The sequence below is a fragment of the Sciurus vulgaris genome, assembly GCF_902686455.1.
Source record: "Sciurus vulgaris genome assembly, chromosome: 8".
Taxonomy (NCBI): domain Eukaryota; kingdom Metazoa; phylum Chordata; class Mammalia; order Rodentia; family Sciuridae; genus Sciurus; species Sciurus vulgaris.
Window position 1 is genome coordinate 139,811,110 of NC_136468.1, and position 23,698 is coordinate 139,834,807.

General features: G+C 47.2%; 1 protein-coding gene across 7 annotated transcripts in view; it reads left to right on the top strand.

Annotated features, from left to right (window-relative positions):
• Nucleotides 1-21,055, top strand: part of TAOK3 (TAO kinase 3) — a 210,843-nt gene extending 189,788 nt beyond the window's left edge. For all 7 annotated transcript variants that reach the window (XM_079151550.1, XM_079151548.1, XM_079151553.1 and 4 more), the window contains 6 exons: nt 698-826; nt 4,248-4,451; nt 11,439-11,678; nt 13,253-13,465; nt 19,317-19,499; nt 20,323-21,055. In XM_079151550.1, coding sequence (XP_079007676.1) covers nt 698-826; nt 4,248-4,451; nt 11,439-11,678; nt 13,253-13,465; nt 19,317-19,499; nt 20,323-20,484 — 1,131 coding nt within the window. In that variant the 3' untranslated portion in view covers nt 20,485-21,055. The remainder of the gene's footprint in view (nt 1-697; nt 827-4,247; nt 4,452-11,438; nt 11,679-13,252; nt 13,466-19,316; nt 19,500-20,322) is intronic.
• The last annotated feature ends 2,643 nt before the right edge of the window (nt 21,056-23,698 follow it).

The following is a 23,698-nucleotide window of genomic DNA, read 5'->3' on the forward strand; positions in this document are numbered from 1 at the left end:
AATCGTTTCTAATGGAAGAATCCTTGATCGTGGAAGCTAAAGGTGAAAAGATGGATGAAAAGAACCATGAAGCCTCATGCTCTGTCTCCTAGGACCCTCGTGTTCCATGTGCTTCATCTGATGGTTCCCCGAAACTTAGATTTGGTTTCAGGAGTCAGTATTAGTTGGGTTACCTTTTATTTGATCTGTATTTTATCTATGTAGGACCCCCCAAAATGCCACAGTGCCTGACTGTGGTGGATCATAGCAAGTACCTGAGAAAACAAAATGTCATTAGCTTTCCTGTTCTACCTGAGATGATCCCACTAGGGAACCTGGTCATGGGAATAATTAATTGGTTAGAGTTTGATTCTTGGAATAAATCATGGTTATTTATCCACTTTTAAATTTAACCTTTGGGCTGCCAACAATGTGATAAAAATCCTTTATTATAATCCTTAGTTCTCTTTTATTCCATGTTTTTGTATTCAGTAAAATACGTTTATCGTCCCCCATCATACTTTTTCCAAAATTGAGAATGTATTTTTCAATGATAAATTTTTTAAGATATGAGAATCATGGAAGACATTACTTTATTTTTTATTAATTATTTGTTAAAAAATCACATTATTAAGTACTTTCAGATTCTTTTCCTGCACTGGGGAATATAGCCATGTGAATCCTGTGTGAAAAACGGACATCTTTGTTGTTTTATCAGGCAAAGGTAGCTGCAGCAGATGAGAAGAAGTTTCAGCAACAGATCTTGGCCCAGCAGAAGAAAGATTTGACAACTTTCTTAGAAAGTCAGAAGAAGCAGTATAAGATTTGTAAGGAAAAAATAAAAGAGGTAAGAGTATCAGTGTCTTTAGTCACCAGGTTGCCATTAAAATGTTTGGGACTCAAAAATTACTCACTTGCCTTGCAATGTACATTCTAATCCAGCTCACCTCAACATTAGAATCCCTGAAAGCTTATTAAAAGAAAACGCTAACCCACTTCTAAATTTTTGGATTCAGCGGGCTTGGGGTGAAGTTTGAAAATATACATTGCTAACAGGTCCTCTCACAATGTTGATATTGCTGGACCAGAGGCCACGCATCAAAAACCATTGAACAGACTGCACCGTTCTTACCTGCTTCCAGCTTATTCTCCACACTTCAGCCAGAGTGGTCTTTTCACAATTTAAGTCCAGGCATATTACCCAGGGTGTCTAGCCCATTGACCTCCCATTGTTAGTAGGACAGATCAGTCTTAAAAGTTCCTACATGGTCTACTAGCAGCCTACCCTCCTGTCATCTCATGCCAATGTTTCCCTGCTGCTGGCCCTGCACTTAGCTACTCTACCCACAAAAGGCACCTTTCAGTTCCTCAAATATGCAAAGCCCTCCCTTCCCCCAGGTCTTGGCACTCTGTGTTTCTTCCACTAGGATGTTCTCCCTACCCCAAACCCTCTCCAGCCACAGTTCTGCTCAGTCAATTCCTATTCCTCCTCTTTGTAAGATTTAAGATGATTATTAGGACCTTCACTCAAATATCACTTTCCCAGGAAAGATCTTAGATCTTCTAACTGCCTCAGCCAAGACAGGTATCTCTGGTTTCATAACACTAGAGTTTGTAATTATTTTTTAAGGATTATTTGAGCTACTTACCCTATTAGCTGGTAAGAATCGCAAAAGAGAACAGGTCCCTTTTTGCCCACAACTATATCCCTGTGTGCAGTGCATGTGAGCATTTGAAAAAGGAATGAATGATTCTGGACCTGTTGGTTGAAGCTCAAATTTCTTCAGTTCTCCTTTTATTGGTACTTACAGGTGAACCATCTGCCGTTCCATAGACTTTCCTTCTCATATGACTTAGAATTTCTTATTTGTAGACTTACTTAATATATCAGGGTTTAATAAAGTTCAATATGGAGCATTGTCTAGTGTATGAAATCATGCATTGGACTTCATGTTCTGATTCGTAGGTAAATAGTACAGGACTTAGCGAGGTTCCTCTCCAGTTCTTTTTTTAATTGGGAAGGGAAAGCAAGCGGGTTGGGTGGGCCTCAGGATCTTGTGCCCTGCCCAGGTAAACCTCTGGCAGTTGTTGGGCTTGACAGAAAACCACATTTGATCTGCACTGGCTGAATGGGAAGGATCTCTGACACTGTCAGGCCTAGAGAACTGAGGCGTAGACAGATAGCCCAATAAGGAGGTTCACAGTTTCTCCATTTTCTCTAAGTGACTGGCTTGTTGTTATGAGAAGGATGAGCACAGAGCTTGCCTTGATTTCTCAGTGAGAGAAACTGGTATCTTCTCAACTGCGAATACCTTCTTATCTGTGTGTGTCGCTCATGCCCAGAGGCCATGATTTCAGACTTCCACCACCCTTTTGAGCTTTTGTAACTCTGAGATACTTGGAGATTGCTTGGACCCTACCTTTAGAAGATTCTCCCACAGAAGTTTCCAAGAGCCCCCACTCAACCTGGTTGGGTGACATGTGTTTATTATCCCAGACACTTGGGAGACTGAGGCAGTAGTATCAAGAGCATAGTGAGAACCCGTGGTGGGGGTGGGGTCCACTAGACCTTTCTGCACAGAGCTAGTACTACTCCTTATGAACTAAAGCTTAAAATGCTTGAAGGAATACATATATTTAGATATTGAGAAACTTAAAGGTATTGTCCTTGGAATGGCAAAGCCATCTCCATTTTCTCAACTGTTGATAGGGCTGTTGATAAGGGCTGTGGGTAATACAGGGTGCTAGTTGATATTCATGATTTGGGAGTAAGTCTTCATGGTAATATTTGAATTGGGGTGTACAAACCAGTGGTTAATGCCGACCCTCCAACCTCATAGTGAAGTCAAGGCATGGAAAGAGGAGTCACCCAGCCTCCCTGCTGGGAGCCCAGGTTGCTCCATGCTGGAAACACTTTCTCTTGTAGATTCTTAAGTGAAACTTTGAAGCCTCACTGGAACAGCCTAGGTGAAAGTTGGATTTCAAGGCCTCCCTGGCCAAGGGCAAAAACAATCTGAATAGTATGTGATGCCCGTGTGGTAAAACGTTAAGCAGAATAGGTGCTGGCAATTAGGAGGGTTCAGCTGTGCCAGTAGGTAGCCAAGTATAGGTCAAGCTAGGAGAGTCACTGTACTTCGAGAGTAGACTTCTTACCTTGCTGTAGATGAACATCTTCACTGTTCTGATTCACTGCTTCCTTCCCTTTGTTCACATCTTCTGAAAAAATCATGAATTTTTCCCTTTCAAAAATATAAATGATTTCTTTACCCTCTGATCCCAAGTGAAGCATGCTTTCTCCTGAGACTCAAAACTAGTGACATTTGCTTACTCGCCTCTTGTCTTTGGAATCTGCCCACCTCCCTCAGTCTTGTCGCCACCTCCTTTGTCCAAGCTCCTCCTGTCTCTCTCTCTCTCACCTGGATCTGGGCAATAGCCCCCCAGCTGTCTCCGTGGACTGGGGGCCATTGGACTCTGGTCTCCCTCCAGCTGTTCTCCCCCTGGCAGCCGGAGTTGTCAATCCGCAGAGCATCTCACGAGGACGCTCCCATATGTATCAAGCCCGTCCCTCCTATGCTGCAGATCAGGGTCCTCGACTCGGCCCACACAGCATCAGCAACAGGCCGCTACCTGGCCACCCTCACGTCACACCTCACCACCACCCTGGCCTCCGCGCAGTTGGAGAGCGCACCATGGTTCCTCCCCGCCAGGGTTCTGCACATCAGTTCCCTTACCCAGGCTCTTCTCCCCTCTCCCTTGGCTCTGGTTAACTCTACTAGTTTTTTAAATTTCATTTTACTGGTTGCTGAAATCAAATACTTAGCATTAAACTTTCTCACAGGACCAAATACTTCCTCTTCACCGCAGTTTTCTTAGTGATTTTCTGTTCGTTCCTGTGGTTCTCTGGTCAGTTTTCTGTTCTAGACCACAGAGTCCCAGATGGCGGGTACCATGATCTTTTGCTCACCCTTGCACCCTTGTACCTGGCACCTGAAGGGGTTTCAGAAGTGTGTGGCGGCTGACAAGGGAACAAATATTTCTGAGAATGAGAAGCAAGAGACAGGAAAACTCACACGTGCCCCTCTTACCTCACACTCAATCAACATATCCAGAAATTAAAAAATTGGAGGCAGGGATGTGCATGACCAAGCATTTCCATACTTGGGTTTTCATCTGATGTCTAAATAATTGCATCTGCATTTACAGTAAGATGTTGTATAGTCCCTTTCACAAGACCCACTTGGGTTTATTTTTGTTTTTGTTTTTTAAAGGAAATGAATGAGGATCACAGCACACCCAAGAAGGAAAAGCAAGAGCGGATATCCAAGCATAAGGAAAACTTGCAGCACACGCAGGCTGAAGAGGAAGCCCACCTTCTCACTCAACAGAGACTGTACTATGACAAAAACTGTCGTTTCTTCAAGCGGAAAATAATGACCAAGCGGCACGAGGTGGAGCAGCAGAACATTCGGGAGGTACTTGTTACGTTTATGACTGTGGGCCCTGGCCGGGGAGGCGTGGGCAGTGTGGGGGCCGTGACCTCGTCTGCTTTGTCCATTCCCACGTCCTTCGCCTTTAGCTGTGCCTGGCACAAAGCAAGCAGGCAGCACAAGTCAGGGATGTGTTCACCAAATTGCAGAATAAGAAATAGACTTTTTCTAAATAAATGAAATAGAATTTTAGGGAGCACCTGTGATAAGCCATATCACACAGTGAAGAGTTGAAAGAAGTAGAAAGAGAATTTTTGCTTCCACCTGTTGGTCTAGGACTTGTGTTTCTGTGACTCCACAGGAAACATGAATAGCAGCATGACACTGTCAGGCTCACTCATTCAGTCATCCTGCACTTCCAGAGAGCCTCCGCTGTGCTGGGCACTGTGCAGGCGCCAGGGCCACCCAGCAGCCTCACACCCTGCCTTGGAGTGGCCCTGGAAGAATCTAGGAGAAACAGACACGTAACAGGTTAACTAGCCTCGTGAGTCAGGTGCTACAAGACATGTGTGACGGCTTGTCGTGCTCCGCGAGGCCACATGCATGGATACAAAGTGGGTCTGTGGGAGCAACATTTCAGAGCTAGGAATGATTAAAGGGGAGAACGCCTACAAAGGCTCTGATGGGGCAATAATGAAAACGAAAGTTTGACAAGTACTGGATTGGGGGGGAAATAGGGTGTGGCCATGGCTGTCAGTGGTAAGTGTCAAGGGTAGATTTGAAAGAATTTGAAATACAGAATAATAGGACCTGAGAGAAAAGATGAGGGTGGACTCGGAGTTACCTCTAGGGTCTAAGACTTGGGGAAATGTAGCTCTGAGTAGAAACAGAGAAGCTTCGAGAAAGGTCTTGGTAAGAAGTGGATTCATCCTGCACTTTTGAACTTGTCAGAAGTCAAAAAAAACAAAATGAATAAGTCCAGTAGCTGGTTGGAAATAAAGTTTTTGGGTTTCTTTGACTATTGTTGTTCTAACAGTATATATTTGGAGGCAGTCTCAGGCTAGGGGAAGAATTAACATCAATAAAAGCTAGAGAAGATAATTACTCCCCTGAAACAATAGAAACCACATTCATGACTTCATCCATATTAGGTTTTGATCAACTGAGCTGATAATGGCTCTACAAAGTTATTTTTCTTAAAATCCAGATTTTCCTTTGTTAAGTCCTTTTCTATCTATAAAAGTAATAAAAGGGGGTTGGGTTTTTGGCTTAGTGGTGGGAGAGCTTGCATAGCATGTGTGAGGCACTGGGTTTGAATCTCAGCACTGCACATAAATGAAAAATAAAATAATGGTCCATCAACAACTAAAAAACATTTTTTAAAAAATAATAAAGGGGCTGGGATTGTGGCTCAGTGGTACAGCACTCGCCTAGCACATGTGAGGCACTGGGTTCAATCTTCAAACCACATACAAATAAATTTTTTAAATAAAGGTAATGTGTCAACCTACAACTAAATATATATATATATATATATTATTTAAATTTTAAAAAGTAATAAAAGAACACTGAGAAAAAGACAAATATAGAAACATAAAGCTCAGTAGTAAAAGCTCTTTTAGCAGCTTTACTGAGAGATCACTGATGTACAAAAAGTATATATGGTATACAATTTGATGTTTCGATACAGGTACACAATGTGAAACAACTCTACATTCAAGCTGTATCCATTGCCTCTACATAGCTACTGTGTGTGTGTATGTGTCTGTGTAAGATTTAACTTTCAGCAAATCATAAGGACACAATAAAGGATTGCTAACCATTGTCACCATGCTGTCCACTAGGTGTTCAGAAATTATTCATCTTGCATAATTGAAATTTTGTACCCTTCCACCCATATCACCCCATTTTCCCCTTATAATCTCATTTCACCCAGTCTCTACCCTGAGACAGTCAATCCTTAATTTGGCATAACATGCATACAGCTTATATCTGATATATGACTTCACAAAAATGAGATTGCTTTTGTATCAGTGGGATTATTTGATTTGCAAGCAATTGAAACAAACTGTGGCTGACTTAAGAATTTACCAGAAGGAAAAGGGGTAGGTGACAAAACTGAAGAACCGAGCCGGAAAAGCTGAAGAACAACACTGGAAAAGCAGCTTCCATGAGGGCAGGAGCTCTCGGACCCTCCTCAGGGACTGTCCTTCGGGTGCATCTCCATTTTCCACCCTCACACTGTTTCTGTCCCAGATTCGGACTCCTAGCAGAGAACCTGACTGGGTGGTGTGCCCAGCCCTCAGGCAACACTCTGGTTCCAGGTAGGGTGGCGTAGCTTCTCAAGGCCAAAAACGGAGGCTATAAACTGAAGGAGAAATAGACATTGAGCCTGCAGCAAAGTAGCAGATGTCCACTCTACTGTGGTGCTTTCTTCTGTCCACTTACTATGGAGCACACACAGCTCTGCCTCATTCTTTTTAACCCCATAGTATTTTGTTGTTTGGTCATAAGATCATTTACTTAATGAGGCACTTCCCAGGGGGCATTTTGTTAGAATTTTATGATATTACTAACAGTGCCACAGAGAACATCTTTGTGCATATTTTTGCACATATACAAGTATTTTCATATATCCTCAGAAGTGGAAACTGTGGATCAAACAATGCATATACCTAAACTTTTAAATAAGTATCACCAAATTGCCCTCTAGAAAGGTTTATGCTGCCACCACTAAAGCAGAAGCCTTTTCCTGTGTCTTTGCCTCAGCTGAGTGATGGCGATCCTTTTCATTAATGAGACACCTGAAAGGATCACGCAGCCTGGGCCGAGCCTCTTCTCTCCACCGCACACAGATGCTCACCCTCTGCAGCCAGTTGTCAAAACAAAGTCTGAAACTAAGAAAGCATTAAATGTCATAGGCTAACAACATGTCCTTTTAAAAGTTTGAATCTAGTTTACACTCACGCCTCAGTGGCCACGAGGATAAAAATTTGACATAAGTGAGATCTACTTTTAAAGAAGCCAACACCAACCACTTCACTGGAACCTTAGAGCGCGTGGACGCAGTTCAGCAAAGGGAAAGGCAGGGACAGCTCGCCCAGCAGGTAGACCTACATGGAAGAATGGCATGTGTTCAGCAGCGTGTGGCAGGAGAGGCCCATGACTGCCAGCCCTGGGCTCACATGCAGCGTGGAGAGCTGTCACAGTGGGGTGCAGGCTGAGGGAAAGGGAGCTCCTTGTCCCGCACTCCACACCCTCCAGTGCAGATGGACAGAGTGCTTTGGGGGGCAGAATCACCTGGATTCTTAAATTTGTTTTAATACTTTTTCTCAGCTCATTTGCTGAGTTTGTGTAAGTGAAATGTGCACATGAAGTGGCTCTTGCGTCTTGTGTCTTGTGTACAGATAAAGTAACCATTGTGTCATGTCCAGCTAGAGCGGAGGAGTTCTTCAGAATATCGTCTCGCAGACTGAGAAAGTCTAAACAGGAAAATAGACTTGTTGAGATGTCTTTTCATGGAAAATGTTGAAAACCTAAAAACCTGAGTTTTGGCTTCAGTTTTACGTTATGGAAGTTGTGTGACCTTAGGGTAGTCCCTCAGTTCCCAAGTGCCTTACTGTCCCCTACAAAATCTTTGCAAGGCTACTTCCTCATGGGGTTGCAATTAGGATTGAATGATATGTGAAATAATTTTTAAAAACTGAGAGCCAAGCATGTGGCACATACCTGTAGTCCCAGCTACTCAGGATGCTGAAGAAGGAGGATCACTAGTGTCCAGAAATTTGAACCAACCCGAGCAACATAGTGAGATGGATTCCATTTTTTTTTTAAATATTGAAAGCTCATTACAGGTTATTATGTAGGCACAGGATTCAAAATAAGCTGAATGATGAATAATGCTTTATTCCATGTTTTCAAGTATTCTAGGGAGCTTACCAACTTACACCCCAGCAACTCAGATACACAAATCAAAGATAACAGGAACAACCTACGTACAGATTGTAACAAAACAATCCATATCATGTTTCTCTCATTCTTTGAATAATTTATTAAAACTAGATTCAATAAATTAAATGCCAGATATTAATTTCTGAATACAGAAAAAAGACATATTTATGTATTCTGAAGCATTTTCTTATGATCTTTCATTTCACTTTCACATGCCTAGTAGTGATGGTAGGGCCTGATCCTCATTCTCCTCCTGAAGACACTGACATGTAGATTAAGAGATTTGTCCAAGGCTGGGCACAGGGGCGCCTGTCTGTAATCCCAGCAACTCTGGAGGCTGAGGCAAGAGGATTGCAAATTTGAGACTAGCCTCAGCAACTTAACGAGACCCCGTCTTACAATAAAAATTAAAAAGGACTGGGGATATGACTCAGTGGTTAAGTGCCTCTGGGTTCAGTCCCCAGTACCAAAAAGAGAAAGAGACAGACACCTGCCCAAAGCCATAGGTAAAGAGTGGAGTGGAAATACCATGGATTCCCAAACTTTAAGATATGCCAGAATTAGCTGTGCAGCTGGTTATGAATCACTTTTAACCCGGGTAATTCTGATGCAGGTATTCTTCAGCATCCTGAAGCCTTCTTCCATTAAAGATGGAGAAAAGCCCTTGATTTGCTCTGAAAGTGTTCATTTGCTTTACGTCTTTTATCCCCACCCATGCCCCCAGGAGTTTCAGGGCACTGGGCAGCTCGGATTCAGTTTGGACTTCTCAATTTAAGAAATTGTGGGTCTGTAAATGCCCATAGTATGACACCTGGAACAGTGTTGGGGAACAGGACCTTTGCCCTTGGCTTTCTCCTGGCCCTTGGTCCTGGAGAGCTCTAGTCTGTGGGAGAGCTCACTCCACCTTGCCATCTGGGGGCCAGTTACTGATCTCTATAATAAGAATTTGGTGGGGGTCTCGATGAAGAGGAAAAATAAAACAGGGAAAAGAAACAGGAGGCTGGGAGTGAGGATCGGGGAGATCATCCTTTATTCTTTGAAACAAATTTAAATGGGTGCTCGTACTTTGGATATTTACGCACTAGAAAATAAGCTCCACGAGGGGATCGCTTGTTCCCCGCTCTGTCGCCAGTGCCCGCAACAGTGCCCAACACATAATCAGTGCTCAACAAGTGCGTGTTGAATAAACAAATGAGTGATCTGTGACTTTGCTCTGGTGCTAGAGGCTGTGCTGTTTAAAGGACTTCCCTGCCCATGAACACAAGGCCCAGTAGGCAAGATATTCTCAACTCTCCCCATGTCTATATCTCCCTGATGTTTTATGAACATAAATGATTTGCATTTTCTCCCATAGCGTATGCCAACAAAGAGGAGAGGCATCCTCTTGTTTGTATTTTAAAGTCCAACTCAAAACTTTCACTTTTCCTGATCTTAGCCAGCAATACTGCCACCCTTTTCAGAAACCTTACAGTATATAATCTTGACCTCTTTCATCGCACTCACTTCTAACCTTGCTCTTTTTAGGTTCATACATAAAAATTATTCCACTGTATTAAGATTATTTTGTTTGCATATTAACTGAAATTTATTTGAACTAGCTTAAGCTAAAGGCAGGAAATTTGCTATTGACATATAGAAATATCTCGTCAAATTCAGTAGCAGTAACACAGGTGAACTTGAAGGCAGTTTCAGGTCCATCAGGAACGTGAGCATGAATATGTTCCCTTCTGTCTTCTTTTTCATTCTTTTTCCTAGGAAACCCAGATCTCTCTAATCCTCAGTCCTCATAGCAGCAGACAACTACCACATATGTTGTCTTTATATGTCCCTCAATTTCATCCTCCCACAGAGACTAACAGGCTCTGAACCTCAACTCAAAATTCCTAGAAGAGAAAAGAAACACTCCCCACTCTGATTCAGTCCACTGCAAGCCAAGCATGGACTTCAATAAATGTCTGTATCACTTCCCTCTCAAGTGTAGCAAGGTGGGGACGGAAGTCATGGCTTGGTAAACATTTGCAGCTACCCAGAGCACATGGTTCAGATGTTTGTATATAGTGCCTTTAGGAAATATTCTTGAATTGGTAAATGAAAAAAAAAAATTGCCCAACTTCCTTTTTTCTAGCTTGCTTTCATTCCCTTTTTCAACAACAAGGAAGAAAGGTGGGGAGGGAGGAAAGAAAGATAAAGAGACAGACAGGCATGAGTAGAACTGAAGAGAACAGAGTGATTAGATCTAACAGTGATCAGACAGACTATAATGGAAAAGATGAAAGGGGAGAGCTCTTCTCTGCTTTGTCCCAGCATGCCCTAAACTCAGATTTTAAAAAATAGATAATTGGCCTACTTCTAACATGTGCAAAAACAGGGTATTTCCCAGAAAACTAAGAACATTACAGACATCCATTAATTGAGTTTCTCAACACTGACTGCATAGTAGAATAACCTGGAGAAGTCTTTAAAATTGAGTTTAGGTGGGGTTGGTGGCACATGCCTGTAATCCTAGCTCCTCTAGAGGCTGAGGCAGGAGGATCACAAGTTCAAGGCCAGCCTCAGCAATTCAGTGAGACACTGTCTCAAAAAAGATCCAGGATGTAGCTCAGTGGTAAAGCACACCTGGGTTCAATCCCTAGGGCTCCCCCTAAAAAAGTTTGAGATTAGGGTCCCACCCCAGAGAATTAGCAAAAATTTCAAGTTGGGGGTTTAAGCATCATATATGAACATCTTCATCACATGATTGTAATGGGCAGCCAGGGTGGGGCGCTACAAGCTTAACCGAAGAAGCATTTATTCAGATCCAAACAGCATATCGCCTAGTTAAGGGTCACAGCAGTTCTGCAAGGTAAGAGGGCGTTGGGTAGACGTCATCCCATTTTACAGCTAGTGCAGTTGTGATTGCTGCCAAAGTGCCCATCTTGTAGGTGGTGGAGCCGGCAACAGAGCCATCCCACTGAGTCATGCTGCAGACACCATGGGTTTAGTGAAAGCTGGGCGGCGCCTGCTGGGCCATCCGTCGCTTAGGTGCGTTCCTCGCATCCCTCCATTCATCTCTCTCCATCTACCTTTGGCTCCTGAATGCAGGAACTAAATAAAAAGCGGACCCAGAAGGAGATGGAGCACGCCATGCTGATCCGACACGACGAGTCCACCCGAGAGCTAGAATACAGGCAGCTGCACACACTGCAGAAGCTCCGCATGGATCTGATCCGTCTACAGCACCAGACTGAGCTGGAAAACCAGCTGGAGTACAATAAGAGGCGGGAACGGGAACTGCACAGAAAGCATGTCATGGAACTTCGGCAGCAGCCAAAGAACTTAAAGGTAAGAGGAGGAGGCGCCCCGGCTCTGTGCTCGGCCAGGGTGGGGAGGAGCGGTGGTCCCCGCCTGGATGACGGTCGGTCAGAGTGCCCGGGCGACTTCTCAGAGTCACCCACCAAGTCAGAATGTCCAGATGCAAAGCCCAGGACTCTGTCTGGCAAGCTGGGCAAGCCGGGCATGCAGGTGTGGAAAAGCCCTGCTCCTCCATCTCTTGACTTCTCCTTTACTCTGCTAGGTCATTTCTCTGAACTCTGCATGACCTTCCCTCTCTAAATTGGAGGAATAGCAGCCGTGATTCTAACTCCAGAAGACAGAGTTATATGGACAGTAGCTACCTTGAGAGCTGCTGTACATACTGAGAAGGACCCGAGGCCACATGCCAACTTGCAGGAATGAGTGATTTATCAGAGGTGTCTGTCATGGGCCTGGGAATCAGCGTTGAATCCGCAGGGCCAGGCCTTCCCTGCCCCTGTGCCAGACTCGAGATGCATAGAGGAGCTCCTTTGGCCCTCGCTGCCTTGTGCTCATTTCAGCAGACTGCTGAGTAACAAGCCCCATGTTCTAAGCCATTGCTGTATGTCAGGGGGTCAGTGTCAACATTGGCACAGACATGAGGCCACCCTCAGTCACACTGACCGTGTGCCTCTTCCAGCTAAATCCTGTCTAATTATTGCTCGCTGTCACCATAAGTCCTCAGAGTGCCATGAAAGGCACACCTGGCTATGGGGGGCAGCCTGATGGAATACCTCCTGGCCTTAGTAGCACACTCCTCATTCTCCTTACCAAAGTGCAAATTTGGTATTGCCACATGCAAGCACAACCTCTTAATGGGGACAAAATCCACAGTCACTGTTCTCTACCAGTTTATGTTGAAATCCAGTGGAAACGGGCTGGGCTGTGAAGTACTCTCCAGATGTTCTCCTCTGTTGACTGGTGGAGGAGGCCGAGCAGCAAGAGCTGACTATCACACCACCCCCTTCTCACTTGGGAATGGGGACATGGCATACATGACACACACAAAGAGGAAGCACAGCAAACAATAGGAAACACTAAAGACTTGGATGGGAAACCATAAAAATAACTGCCAACCTTTTAACAAGCAGAGCTTCATAATATTCCACAATCTGCTTAGAATTGCCACCCCCTGGGCTGGGATTTTAGCTCAGTGGTGGAGCGCTTGTCAAGCACTTGCGAGGCACTGGGTTCGATCCTGAGAACCACATAAAGCAAACAAACGAATAAATAAAGGTAGTTTGTCCATCTACAACTAAAATTTAAAAAAAAAAAAAAAAAAAGAATTGCCACCCCCTTATTATAATACATTTCTTCTTTGAGGTCATTTGTGAATCCAAAATTATTTCTATTCATTTACTTAAAACACAGAAGCATTGGTAGAGTTTGCTCTTTTTTTTTTTAGAATTTGTACTTGTCTGCATTATTTCCATGATTCTGGACCAGGATGGTCGGTCACTGCACTAAAAACAGATAGTCCTGGCATTGGTGCTGTATTGTTATAATGGAAACTTTCTGTTTTCACTGATGTGTCTTTATTTTCCCTTTGTCACTTTTTCTAACAGGCCATGGAAATGCAAATTAAAAAACAGTTTCAGGACACTTGCAAAGTACAGACCAAACAGTATAAAGCACTCAAGAATCACCAGTTGGAAGTTACTCCAAAGAATGAGCACAAAACAATCTTAAAGACACTGAAAGATGAGCAGACGAGAAAACTTGCCATTTTGGCAGAGCAGTATGAACAGAGTATAAATGAAATGATGGCTTCTCAAGCGGTAAGTGGTTAGCTTTGGTGCCACGGCTTCAAGAGCTTTGGGATTCAAGAAAGTCAAGATCCAGCCTTTTGTTCCCAAGATGCACAAATTTAGGATGTTGGTGTTTTTCTGCCCAAAGCACTGAGGAAATGACGACGCTGAATAAAGTCAAGCCAATGTGGACGCTTGCTGGAGGGCATCTTATAAGATGGAGCTCAAGGACAGACGTGCTCAATCAGACATGTGGCACTAGGGTCCTTGAGGGCGAGAGGGGTTAGACACCGCAAAAGTGTCACGTGTTCACTCGTCAGAGATCCCTGACTGCCACCCCCAGCTCATGTCAGGCACCAGTGCAGAAGCGCTCACAGTCCAGTGAGGAAGCAGACGCACATTCACTCAGTGAACCTGTGCTGAGCCTCTGTGTCCAGCACTCTGCTGGGCTCAGAGACAGTGACCAGCTAGACAGACAGTGGGTCCCTGGCCTCACCCTTCTGTCCTGGAGCCAGGGAGTCAGATAGTTAAGCAATGATAATAAAGCACAGTGAGTGCTTTGAAGTGGGAGGTGCTGGGGGCACAGGAGGACGGGGCAGGGGGACAATGAATCTGGTCTAGGGAAGCTTCCCTGTGGGAGCCAGTGGGCTTAATGGAAGTCATTGAAGCCAGCAGGTTCCACAAAGAGACCCGGATAGGCACAGATCCAAACAATGGAGAGTGCATCTGGGGGACTCAGAACTTGAATGTGGGCCCAGAGTTCAAAGAGGGGGATTATGGGAACCCAAAAAAGGAGGTGACAAAGGTCTCGGTAAGCCAGGGATGGAGCGAGAGTGGTAATTCAGTGAAGATCTCGCAAGGAGAAGCATCTTAAAGAGCACGAGCTTACCAAGCAGGCAGAAGAGGAAAAGTTAGTCCTGGCAGAGGGTCAGTCTGTGTAAGACGCAGAGGCCTGACAGAGGGCACCTGCCAGGGCAGGAGTGTGGAAAGCAGGTGGATATTCACCATCAGATTGGCAAGAGCAGGAGTCTGGTCATTATTCCATAAGTCTGTGGAGGAAGGAGAGTAACAGGATCAGATCTGTGTGCCAGAGAGAGTGTGGCAGTCGTGTGGCAGTCACATAGAGGGAGGGAGGCCTGTTGGCAAGCTGCTGTGGTAGTCCAGGGGAGATGGCCGTGGCAGGCCGCGCCGCCCGGGGCAGAGGGAGGCTCACCATGTGAGGCCCTCGTGCCGTCCCAGCACCAGACACTGACAGTGACTGACTGGCTAGTGGAAACGGAGAGAGGAGAGGGATTTAAAAATACTTAGAAAGCAAAAAGGACCTTGGTGATGGGTGGGAGGGGCAGGTTTGACAATAGACTGGACTAAGTCATCGTTTTGCCAAGACAGAAAAATAGGGGTGAGCGGACGCCTGGGGAGGTGATTGGCCAAGTCGTGGACATGGTATCTGAGCGACGTAGGTTTCCGTAGGAAGACACAAACATGGAACTCGGCAGTTCAGAACAGAGATCAGGATTAACCCATTGTGTCCCATCATCCTACATAAAGGACATAATAAACACCTATGAAATTTTATAAGGCACCTATACAATGACTCAATTTAAGTTTTTACAAGTGTCTCATGTAGGATGATAAGACATTTGGGTTAAAAACAAAAACTTAGACACCATTGCCAAATGGGGGCAGTTGTAGCTGTGAGAAATAGATGGGGACAGCGAATGGAATTAGAGAGAAAGGGACTGAGGACAGAGTCTAGGGACACAGACGTGTGAGGAAACCAGCACTCAGCAACGTAAGAGGGGAGCCCGGAGAGAGGAGTCAGAGAGGCCAGGACGTGGGTTCCAGCTGGAGACCTGAAAGGTGGCCCAGACCCGTCAGGACAGTAAGCGTGGGGTCCTCACTGGGTCGGCCAGCGTGGCTGGCCAGACAGTCCGCGGAGCCGTGGGAATGGCAGACATGGCGCTGCCGTGAAAGAGGGACACAAACGAGGTAGAGAGTGTGACACAGAAAAGGACTGTAGCAGGCGGAGGAGGCAGGGACCTCTGCTCGCCAGCGGCCAAGCCTGTTGAGGGGCTGGGCACGGGAGCAGGCACTGGTCCCTTGGCTCATCCGCCCATCCAGAGTTGTACGGCCCGCCCGCGCTGCGCCCCCCGGCTCCCGGGACACTGGTGAGCGCGCCAGCCTCGGTCAGGACCGCACGGGACTTGTCCACGAATGGAGGAAAGTGGCACAGAAGTGCGAGGCGCCGGCAGAGCGCCACGCAGGCGGGGCTGGCCTGGAGTTGGGAGGCCTCTGCCACTTAGGCGGAGGAGCTGCGTGGGCCGGGTGGGGAGGCCCGCACCTTGGAGAACTCAGACGCCCAGTGTATTTGGAAAGCAGTGAACCGGGAGACCAGCATGGGCGAGGCTGGAGGGACACCCGGCCCAGGTCGTGTAGGGCTTGCAGGCGTTAAGTGTGTCCTCTTTATCCCAAAAGCAGTGGGAAGCCACTGGAGACTGGGGCAGGGCCGGCAGCTGGTCTGTGTTCATGGATGTTGACTCGGTGACATGGAGAGGGTGGCCAGGGATGCAGCTAGAGCTGGTGTGAGGAGGCTGGTTACAATGCCACGGCTTTGACCTGGGCACCAGGGAGGAGGGCGTGAGGTGGAGGAGGAGGCAGCCAAGTGCAAGAGCCGGGCAGTCAGCCAGCCACCCACTGTTGGAAGGACGCGGGGCGGACGGGGAAGCGGGAAGGGAAGGATGAGTTCACAGTGGTCACGTTGAGCTCCAGGGCTGGGAACCATCCAGTAGCCTGGGGAAGTCTGCAACAGAGACGCGGGGGTCGTTTGCACAGCAGATGGTGAGGCGCCTCAGGAGGAGAAAGAGCGCTCAGGACTCAGCCCTGAGGAAGCCCCACACGTAGGGGTTCCAGTGGGCCCATGGTGAAGCCCAGTGGCAGAGTCAGCATGCTCGAGGCCCTAGGTTTAACCCCAGGCACTGCTTGGGAGTGAGAAGAAGGACCTCGTAAGTCAGGGCTGCCCAGAAAGGAGGAAGTAGCTGAGATGGGAAATGAATGGGGAGTTGGGGGTGCGCTTTGCAGGATCTAGGCAGGAAAGGGATCTCAGAGGGAAAGGTCAATCCGCACTAGCAGGAGCTGCTGGGGGGTCGGGTTGGGTAAGGACCAGTTCATGCTGGTCATCAGTGGCCTCCATGTGAGTCCTGTAAACAGAAGGGTCACATCAGCATGAGTGTGAGGTGAGGCGGGTAGAGAGGGGGAGAAGGGAGAGCTGAGGGTGTTGTCTTGTGAGTCATGGTGTCGGCGCCTGGGACAGTGGCACACCACAAACACCCCATGCATGCAGATTCTGAGATGGGAGAGAAGGGGACAGGAAGACAGGCTCATGACTGCCCTTGAATACATGCAGGAGAGAAGCGCCCTCTCTTGGACAGGAAGGAGGTCAGAGTAGCCACGACTGTCCTGTACTGACCGCGCCAGCGTCCCTGTTGTCTTGAGATTGCGTGGGCGACACTTCATTTTCGTGACACCCCTCTGAAGGCATCACTGTTTAACCTGAGTTTACCTGTGAGGTTTGCTGAGGAAAGCCACTTAGGGCCAGCCTGCCTAGGGCTGGAGTGGGCAGACAGCTTCTGAAAAGGGACAGGTGGTACGTACCTTGGGTCTCTGTCACAGCTGGCTGATGTCGCCAGACCCACGTAGACGAACGAGCTGTCCGTCCATCACAGCTCGTTCATCAGAACAGGCAGCGGGGCTCAGGGCGTAGCAGCACAGCCCTGGCGAGGGGCAGCACGCCAGTGAGTGCTGGAGGCAAGTCCGAGCCCTCCTCGCTCCCCTCTCCTCCATGGAAGCCACTTAGATAACCAACGTGACATCCTCCAGGACTCTTAGGAAACTTCTTAGTGGATCTGCTGGAGTAACTTCGGGTGATGAACGCCAAATCCTGGAATGTCCCCCTGGGTTCTGGCATGGGGACTTTTATAGGCAGAGCTGGTACCAAGCATAGTCACTGACAATGGTAATAAGTGTCAGAAACCAAAGGCCATGCCCGCAGGGTGAGCCCCACGCCCGCTCGCTCCAAGGAGTCCAGCAGCTAAATCAGAGGAGTAGAAAAGAGCAGGGCTTCCGCTTCCTGTGTCGGCAAGAAGTCTGCCGCATCAAGGGGAGTCAGTGGCCATCCTCTCTAGAGCCAGAGTGCCCTCACGTTCGCCCCTCAGGCTGCTCCTGCTGCGGGCCGACTGCTCTTGTGCCCAGTGTGTCTCCCCTTCTTGTCTCATTGGGAAAACGAGAGTGACCCATCCTCTTGAGTGGGTCTTAATGAGAGCTGGTTAGGGTGAATTACTAGAAGGTACCTTGGAAATATGATTACATGATTTATGTTCCTTTAATCGCTATAGTATATTTCTCCAGAAGAACTAAAGAAGATACAAGACAAATAACTTTTCTAAACTATTGTAATTTAACATTTCAAAAAGTTTTTCGATCAGGATGTTGTGCTGTATCGTTAATTGTTACAAATCGTAGATAGAGAATATTATCTTGGCAAAATGGAAACATGGAAATGTATGGAAACATGCAGGTAGCTCAGGGTAGACTGGATTACCTCATTAAAGGGTTCTAATCTCATAGTTCCCAGCCATACTAAGGGCCTGTATGTTCAGGCAAAGCCAAGCCTAAGACAGAGCACCAAAATCTCTAAATTCAGTCCTGCTAATGGCCCAAAGCCTCCAGCTGTCAGGTTGAGGGCTAGGCATTTCTGTGAGCTGGCCTAGCCCGTCCCCACATGAGATCTGGGCATGTTGGTGTATAATAGGAAGTTTCAGTGCTGAGGGAGCAAGGGAACCTAAAAGGCCACCTTATGGTGCAGACTTTGTTACTTCAAATCAGAATACGCCCCTCCAGACTGGCGAGGATGCTCCTTGGGGAAGAGACTTTGAACCACTCGAGTTTTGAATCGACCAGCCAACAGGATGACTCGTGTGGTCCAAAGAGGCACCGACATTACCTGGCAGGAGCGTAACAGAACTGTGGCGTGTTTCCCAAGTTTTATGGGTGTCAGATTGATTTATTTAGAGCTGAGCATATCTAAATGGCTTTATGGTTTTGTGGTTAAAGATGTCTAAATATGGAAGTGGTCTTGTCAAAGCCAAAATAACAACAGACACTACTTACTGAATGCTTAGCCTGGGATCCCCTCTACCTGGGAGTGTGTGTATTTACATCTCGATTCCTTCGTTGGTGTCTTGCAGCACTGGGGACTGGACCCAGGGGCACTCTACCATGGAGCTACACCCCCAGACTTTTTACTTTTTTTTATTTTGAGATGGTCTCACTAAGTTGCCTAAGCCGACCTTGAACTTGCTGCCCTGCTGCCTCAGTCCTCTGAGATGCTGGGGTCACAGTAAACCTGGGCTTGCTCACCAATCCTTTCATGAGCCCCCACGTCAGTCTCTGGCGGCAGGAGCTGCTGTTTTCTTGTGAATGGGGGGGCGAGGCGCTGGGTTGCGCTTGGTGGCCGAGCGCCTGCCTACCACGCGGGAGGCCCTGGGTCGCAGTCCTAGTGCTAAACACAGGCGAGCCCTCGAGAGGGTAAGTCGTTGGGCAGGTGACACCTCTGAGAAAAGGCGGTGTGGACACCAGGCTCAGGAGGCTACCCGCACATCCACAGGCTGTGTCACTAGCTACTGTGGTTTCAGGCTGTAAAGGATGAGCTTTCAGGACTGGGCGGCCCATTGGGCAGATCTCACTGGTTTGATCCTGCCTCTGAGTGTACCCAGGGCACCTTTTTCTGGGGGGACCCTTTTCAGTCCACCTGAGGAGGATCTCCCGGTAGTCCCCAAGCAGCAAGCGAGGGCCGTGTGACAGCGTGTGTCTTCTGTGCCCACAGTTGCGGCTAGATGAGGCCCAAGAAGCAGAATGCCAGGCCTTGAGGCTGCAGCTCCAGCAGGAGATGGAGCTGCTCAACGCCTACCAGAGCAAGATCAAGATGCAGACGGAGGCGCAGCACGAGCGCGAGCTCCAGAAGCTGGAGCAGAGGGTGTCTCTGCGCAGAGCGCACCTCGAGCAGAAGGTAGGCGCGGGGCGCGCAGGTCACACTCCCAGGGTTCGCTCAGATCTGCATGGCACTGCTGGTCTTCCTGAGGGCAGGCCAGGATGCTAAGGCTCAGGACAGCTCGGTTGTGCTATCCCCTGCTTAAGACCTTCGCTACTCTGCTGGGAAGCCCTCAGCCCTCCCAACGGGCTCCTGGATGGTAATCATGACGCGCGAAGGGTACTGCGGAATGGCAAGAGGGAGCCTGAGATCTGGCGTCTTGGGTGTTTTTAAACCAAGAAATGACCAGCAGGGCTCTTCAGACATGAATTAAGACAGAGACAGGCTGGTACTGCTGTGCATAATCGACGGCATCGCAGCTGAAATATCCAGCGCTTTAGATATTCCGGGCAGTGTGCAGGAGAAAGATGTCAGAGGCACCGCAAAGCTGGACGCGTCCAGTTGTCCAGTTGCTTAACCAGTTATCTGCCCTTTTCTTCCAGCAGCTCCCCGAGACCAGCCGAGCAGTCCTCCCAGCTCCTGTTCTTAGACCTAAATTTCTAAGGACCCAGGCGGCCGCCGGTGCTCTGTGCGAAAGCAGCACCATCTAATTGTGTCTTGGCTCCTGCGAGACAGGACAAGCGTTGACCTAGATCGCCAGCTGCTTGGCAGATAGGATGGCACTGCTCGCGCCAGGCAGGCCCCATCATTTGTATTCTTGTAGCAAGTTTTAGACATAATGGATCAGGCAAGACGCCTGTCCCAGGGCCCCCAGCCTTGGCCTCTGGGTCGCTCCTCGCAGGCGTGCATGCGTGCGTTGGGAGGCCCTTCCCCTAAGGCCCGCTCGCTATGCTCGTTTCAGATTGAAGAGGAGCTGGCTGCCCTGCAGAAGGAGCGCAGCGAGAGAATCAAGTACCTCCTGGAAAGGCAAGAGCGGGAGATCGAGACTTTTGACGTGGAGAGCCTCAGAATGGGGTTTGGGAATTTGGTCACATTAGATTTTCCTAAGGAGGACTATAGATGAGATTAAATTTTTTGCCATTTACAAAAAAACAAAAAAAAGAAACAGAAAAAAATTCAGACCCTGCAAAACCACATTCCCCATTTTAACGGGCGTCGCTCTCACTCTCTCTTACTCTTACTGACATCGTGTCGGACTAGTGCCTGTTTATTCTTACTCCATCAGGGGCCCCTTCCTCCCCCCGTGTCAACTTCAGTGCTGGCCAGAGCCTGGCCGTCTCTTCTACTCATAGTACACGTCACAGTGTTGATGTGATTCAAAATGTTTCAGTGAAAACTACGGAGACAGTTTTAACAAAACCAATAAACCAACAACAAAAAAGTGGATGTATATTGCTTTAAGCAATCACTCATTACCACCAATCTGTGAAAGTAAAGCAAAAAATAATAATATAATAATAATAATAAATGCCAAGGGGGAGAGAGACACAATATCCGCAGCCTTACACCTTAACTAGCTGCTGCATTATTTTATTTTATTTTATTTTTTTGGTATTTATTCATCAGGAATAAAAAAAAAAAAAAAACAAAGTTTTATTAAAGATTGAAAATTTGATACATTTTACAGAAACTAATTGTGATGTACATATCAGTGGTGACATATTATTACTTTTTTGGGGCTGGGGGGGTGGGTGGGGTGAAGAGATCTTGTGATTTTTAAGAACCTGCTGGCAAGAGTTTAACTTGTCTTCAGCATATTCTGATTGTATCATAATCATTTTCTGCTGTTGCAGAGGATGTGAATACACTTAAGGAGCTCACAGAATCCCAGTAGCACAAATTGGGCTTTGGCAAATCGTGTATTTTGTGTATAGAAGGAATTTAAGGAGAGGTATTACTTATTTTCATATTGTATTTTAACTGTTTCTCTGATCAAATTTTTTTACTTCCTCCTCCTCTTCCTCCCCACCTTCCTCCTTTTCCAATTCAGTATTTGGAGTTCCACACTGTCTCTCAGTCAGATCATCTTGACCTTTTTCTTTATCTCCCTTCCCCTTCCTGAGTCCCATATCTCGGTCATAAATACTGCATTATTCACACTTTCAAACTGTGTATTTTCTTACAATAAAAAATGATGAAAAAAAAAAGGCTTTACTTCTTTTGCATGCACTTTAAAAACAAGACATTTTTCAGGTTCCAAGGAAGAGCATGATAACTGTCAGAGCTTTTAATTATATTTGTAAATAAAAGTGTTCATCACATCGCCTTGCTGTGTTATTGTGGCAGGTTCCCTTCCAGGTTCACCAGGGGATCGTTCCCAGGGAGCGCCACCCTCCCGAAACCACTCTCTGTGGCCTCAGACGCTCCGCGAAGGCTCCGCTCAAGGTTTCAGGTAAAGCGTGTCTTCCAGGTTCCTCTCCAGGGCTAAAGACGTCGTTGTACTGTTTGACGTGCTCCAGGGCTCAAGTGCACCCTACCACCCTCAGCAATAGGAGGAGGCGTGAGCAAGCGCGCGCGTGCGCACACACACACACCCGTGTGCCCCTGGCGTAGAAGCATGTACTGCTGAGAAGCTGGGTACCCTTAAAGAAAAGTAAGGTGGGAAAAAGCATGATCAGATATCTCAGTGATCCCACCGTAACGCAGACCACCTCCTTCATAGTCTGCTTTTATTAGAATACCTGTGTGACCGTGAGATAGTAAACAATATAACTTCTAGAACATGATTTCAGGGTCAGGACAATCAAAAGATCTCATTCTGGGGCTGGGGCTGTGGCTCAGTGGTACAGCACTTGCCTGGCATGTGTGAGGCACTGGGTTCACTCCTCAGCACCACAGGTAAATAAATAAATAAGGGTCCATCGACAACTAAAGAATTAAAAAAAAAAAAAAAAATCTCACATCCTTCAATCTGTAAGTCCTAGACATTCACAGTCGCCCTTTAGAACCATGACCTCAAGGTCATTCTTGTGTCCTGTGGGAGGTTCAGTTGCCACAGGCAAATGTGACCAGGCATTTTTACTATGATAGACTGAAACTAGGAAGGCATACTCATAAAATTACCAAACCGTCACAGCACGGCCTAAGCCCAGCTGTAACGCCTTCCATAACTACACCCAGCTTCTGAAGCAGCTTGGTCACATATGCAAAGAGTATCTCAGGGGCTGGACAGGAGGTATGGGACTGCAGCAATCTGGGTCTGGAGTGTCCCCCAAAGACCCATGTGTTGAAGTCTTTGTCCCCAGCCTGTGACACTGTTGGGAGGTAGTAGCACTTTAGGAGGTGCTGACTAGTGAAGGGAAGTGAGCTCATTGTGGGGTGCGCCCTTGGAGGAGGTTTGGGACCCCAGCGCCTTCTGTCTGTCTTTCCCTGGTCATTATGTAAACAGGCCACCTCCACCACAGTCTCCCACCGTGATATACTATGCTGCCACAGGCCAAAGCAACAGGGTCAGGGTCAACTGACCACAGAAGGAAACCACAAGCCAAAATAAACCTTTCTTCCTTTAAAGTTGATTGTCTCAGGTATTTCATCACAGTGACAGAAAGCTAACTAACCACAATAATTATCCAAGAAAAATAGGTGTGGATTGCATGCCTGGGCTTACCATGTCATACTACCCTAGCTTTTTAAAATGAGGAAATAAGCTCACATCAGGGCAAGTGGCAGGGTGGGGTCTGAATCAAGACCAAAAGAACATTCAAGGCAGAAAAACCCTCTGATCTATTTCATCCATTTCTCCCGGTGGTAAAAAATGTCTACCCAGCGTGTGCAAAGGCCCCAAGACTGAGAATACAGGTGCTGCCGTTAAAAAAGCCTCCTGTGTCCCAGGGCATAGTTACCAAGAAGAAGGAACATGGCTCCCTGCTAGTGCCCGTGTGAGGAGCGGTAGGAGAGGCAGGGACGAGGGTCAGACGCCTGAGAAAGCTCTTCCAGCAGGCACTAACCGCCCCAGCTAACAAGAATGACTACGGGTTTGTCACACGTGGGTAAGAAGCAGCTTTGGATTCCTCCCTCAGTGACTGTTCACTGAGTACCTTCCATGTCTCGCCATGAGACCCTGCGTGGCGGGTCTCAGCCAAAGATGTGTGCGGCTTACACTCGGGGCGGGAGGAAGCCAGTCACAGTGATCGCGATAAGAATGATTTTATACGGCCACAGGTGCTGTGGAGATGAAAGGAAAGGCGGAGCAGGGCCAGCGAGATCAAGGTGCCAGGACTTGCCTACACTCACTCATTCCTCTTGAGCACCTACTGTACCTGGGGGGTAGCAGTGAA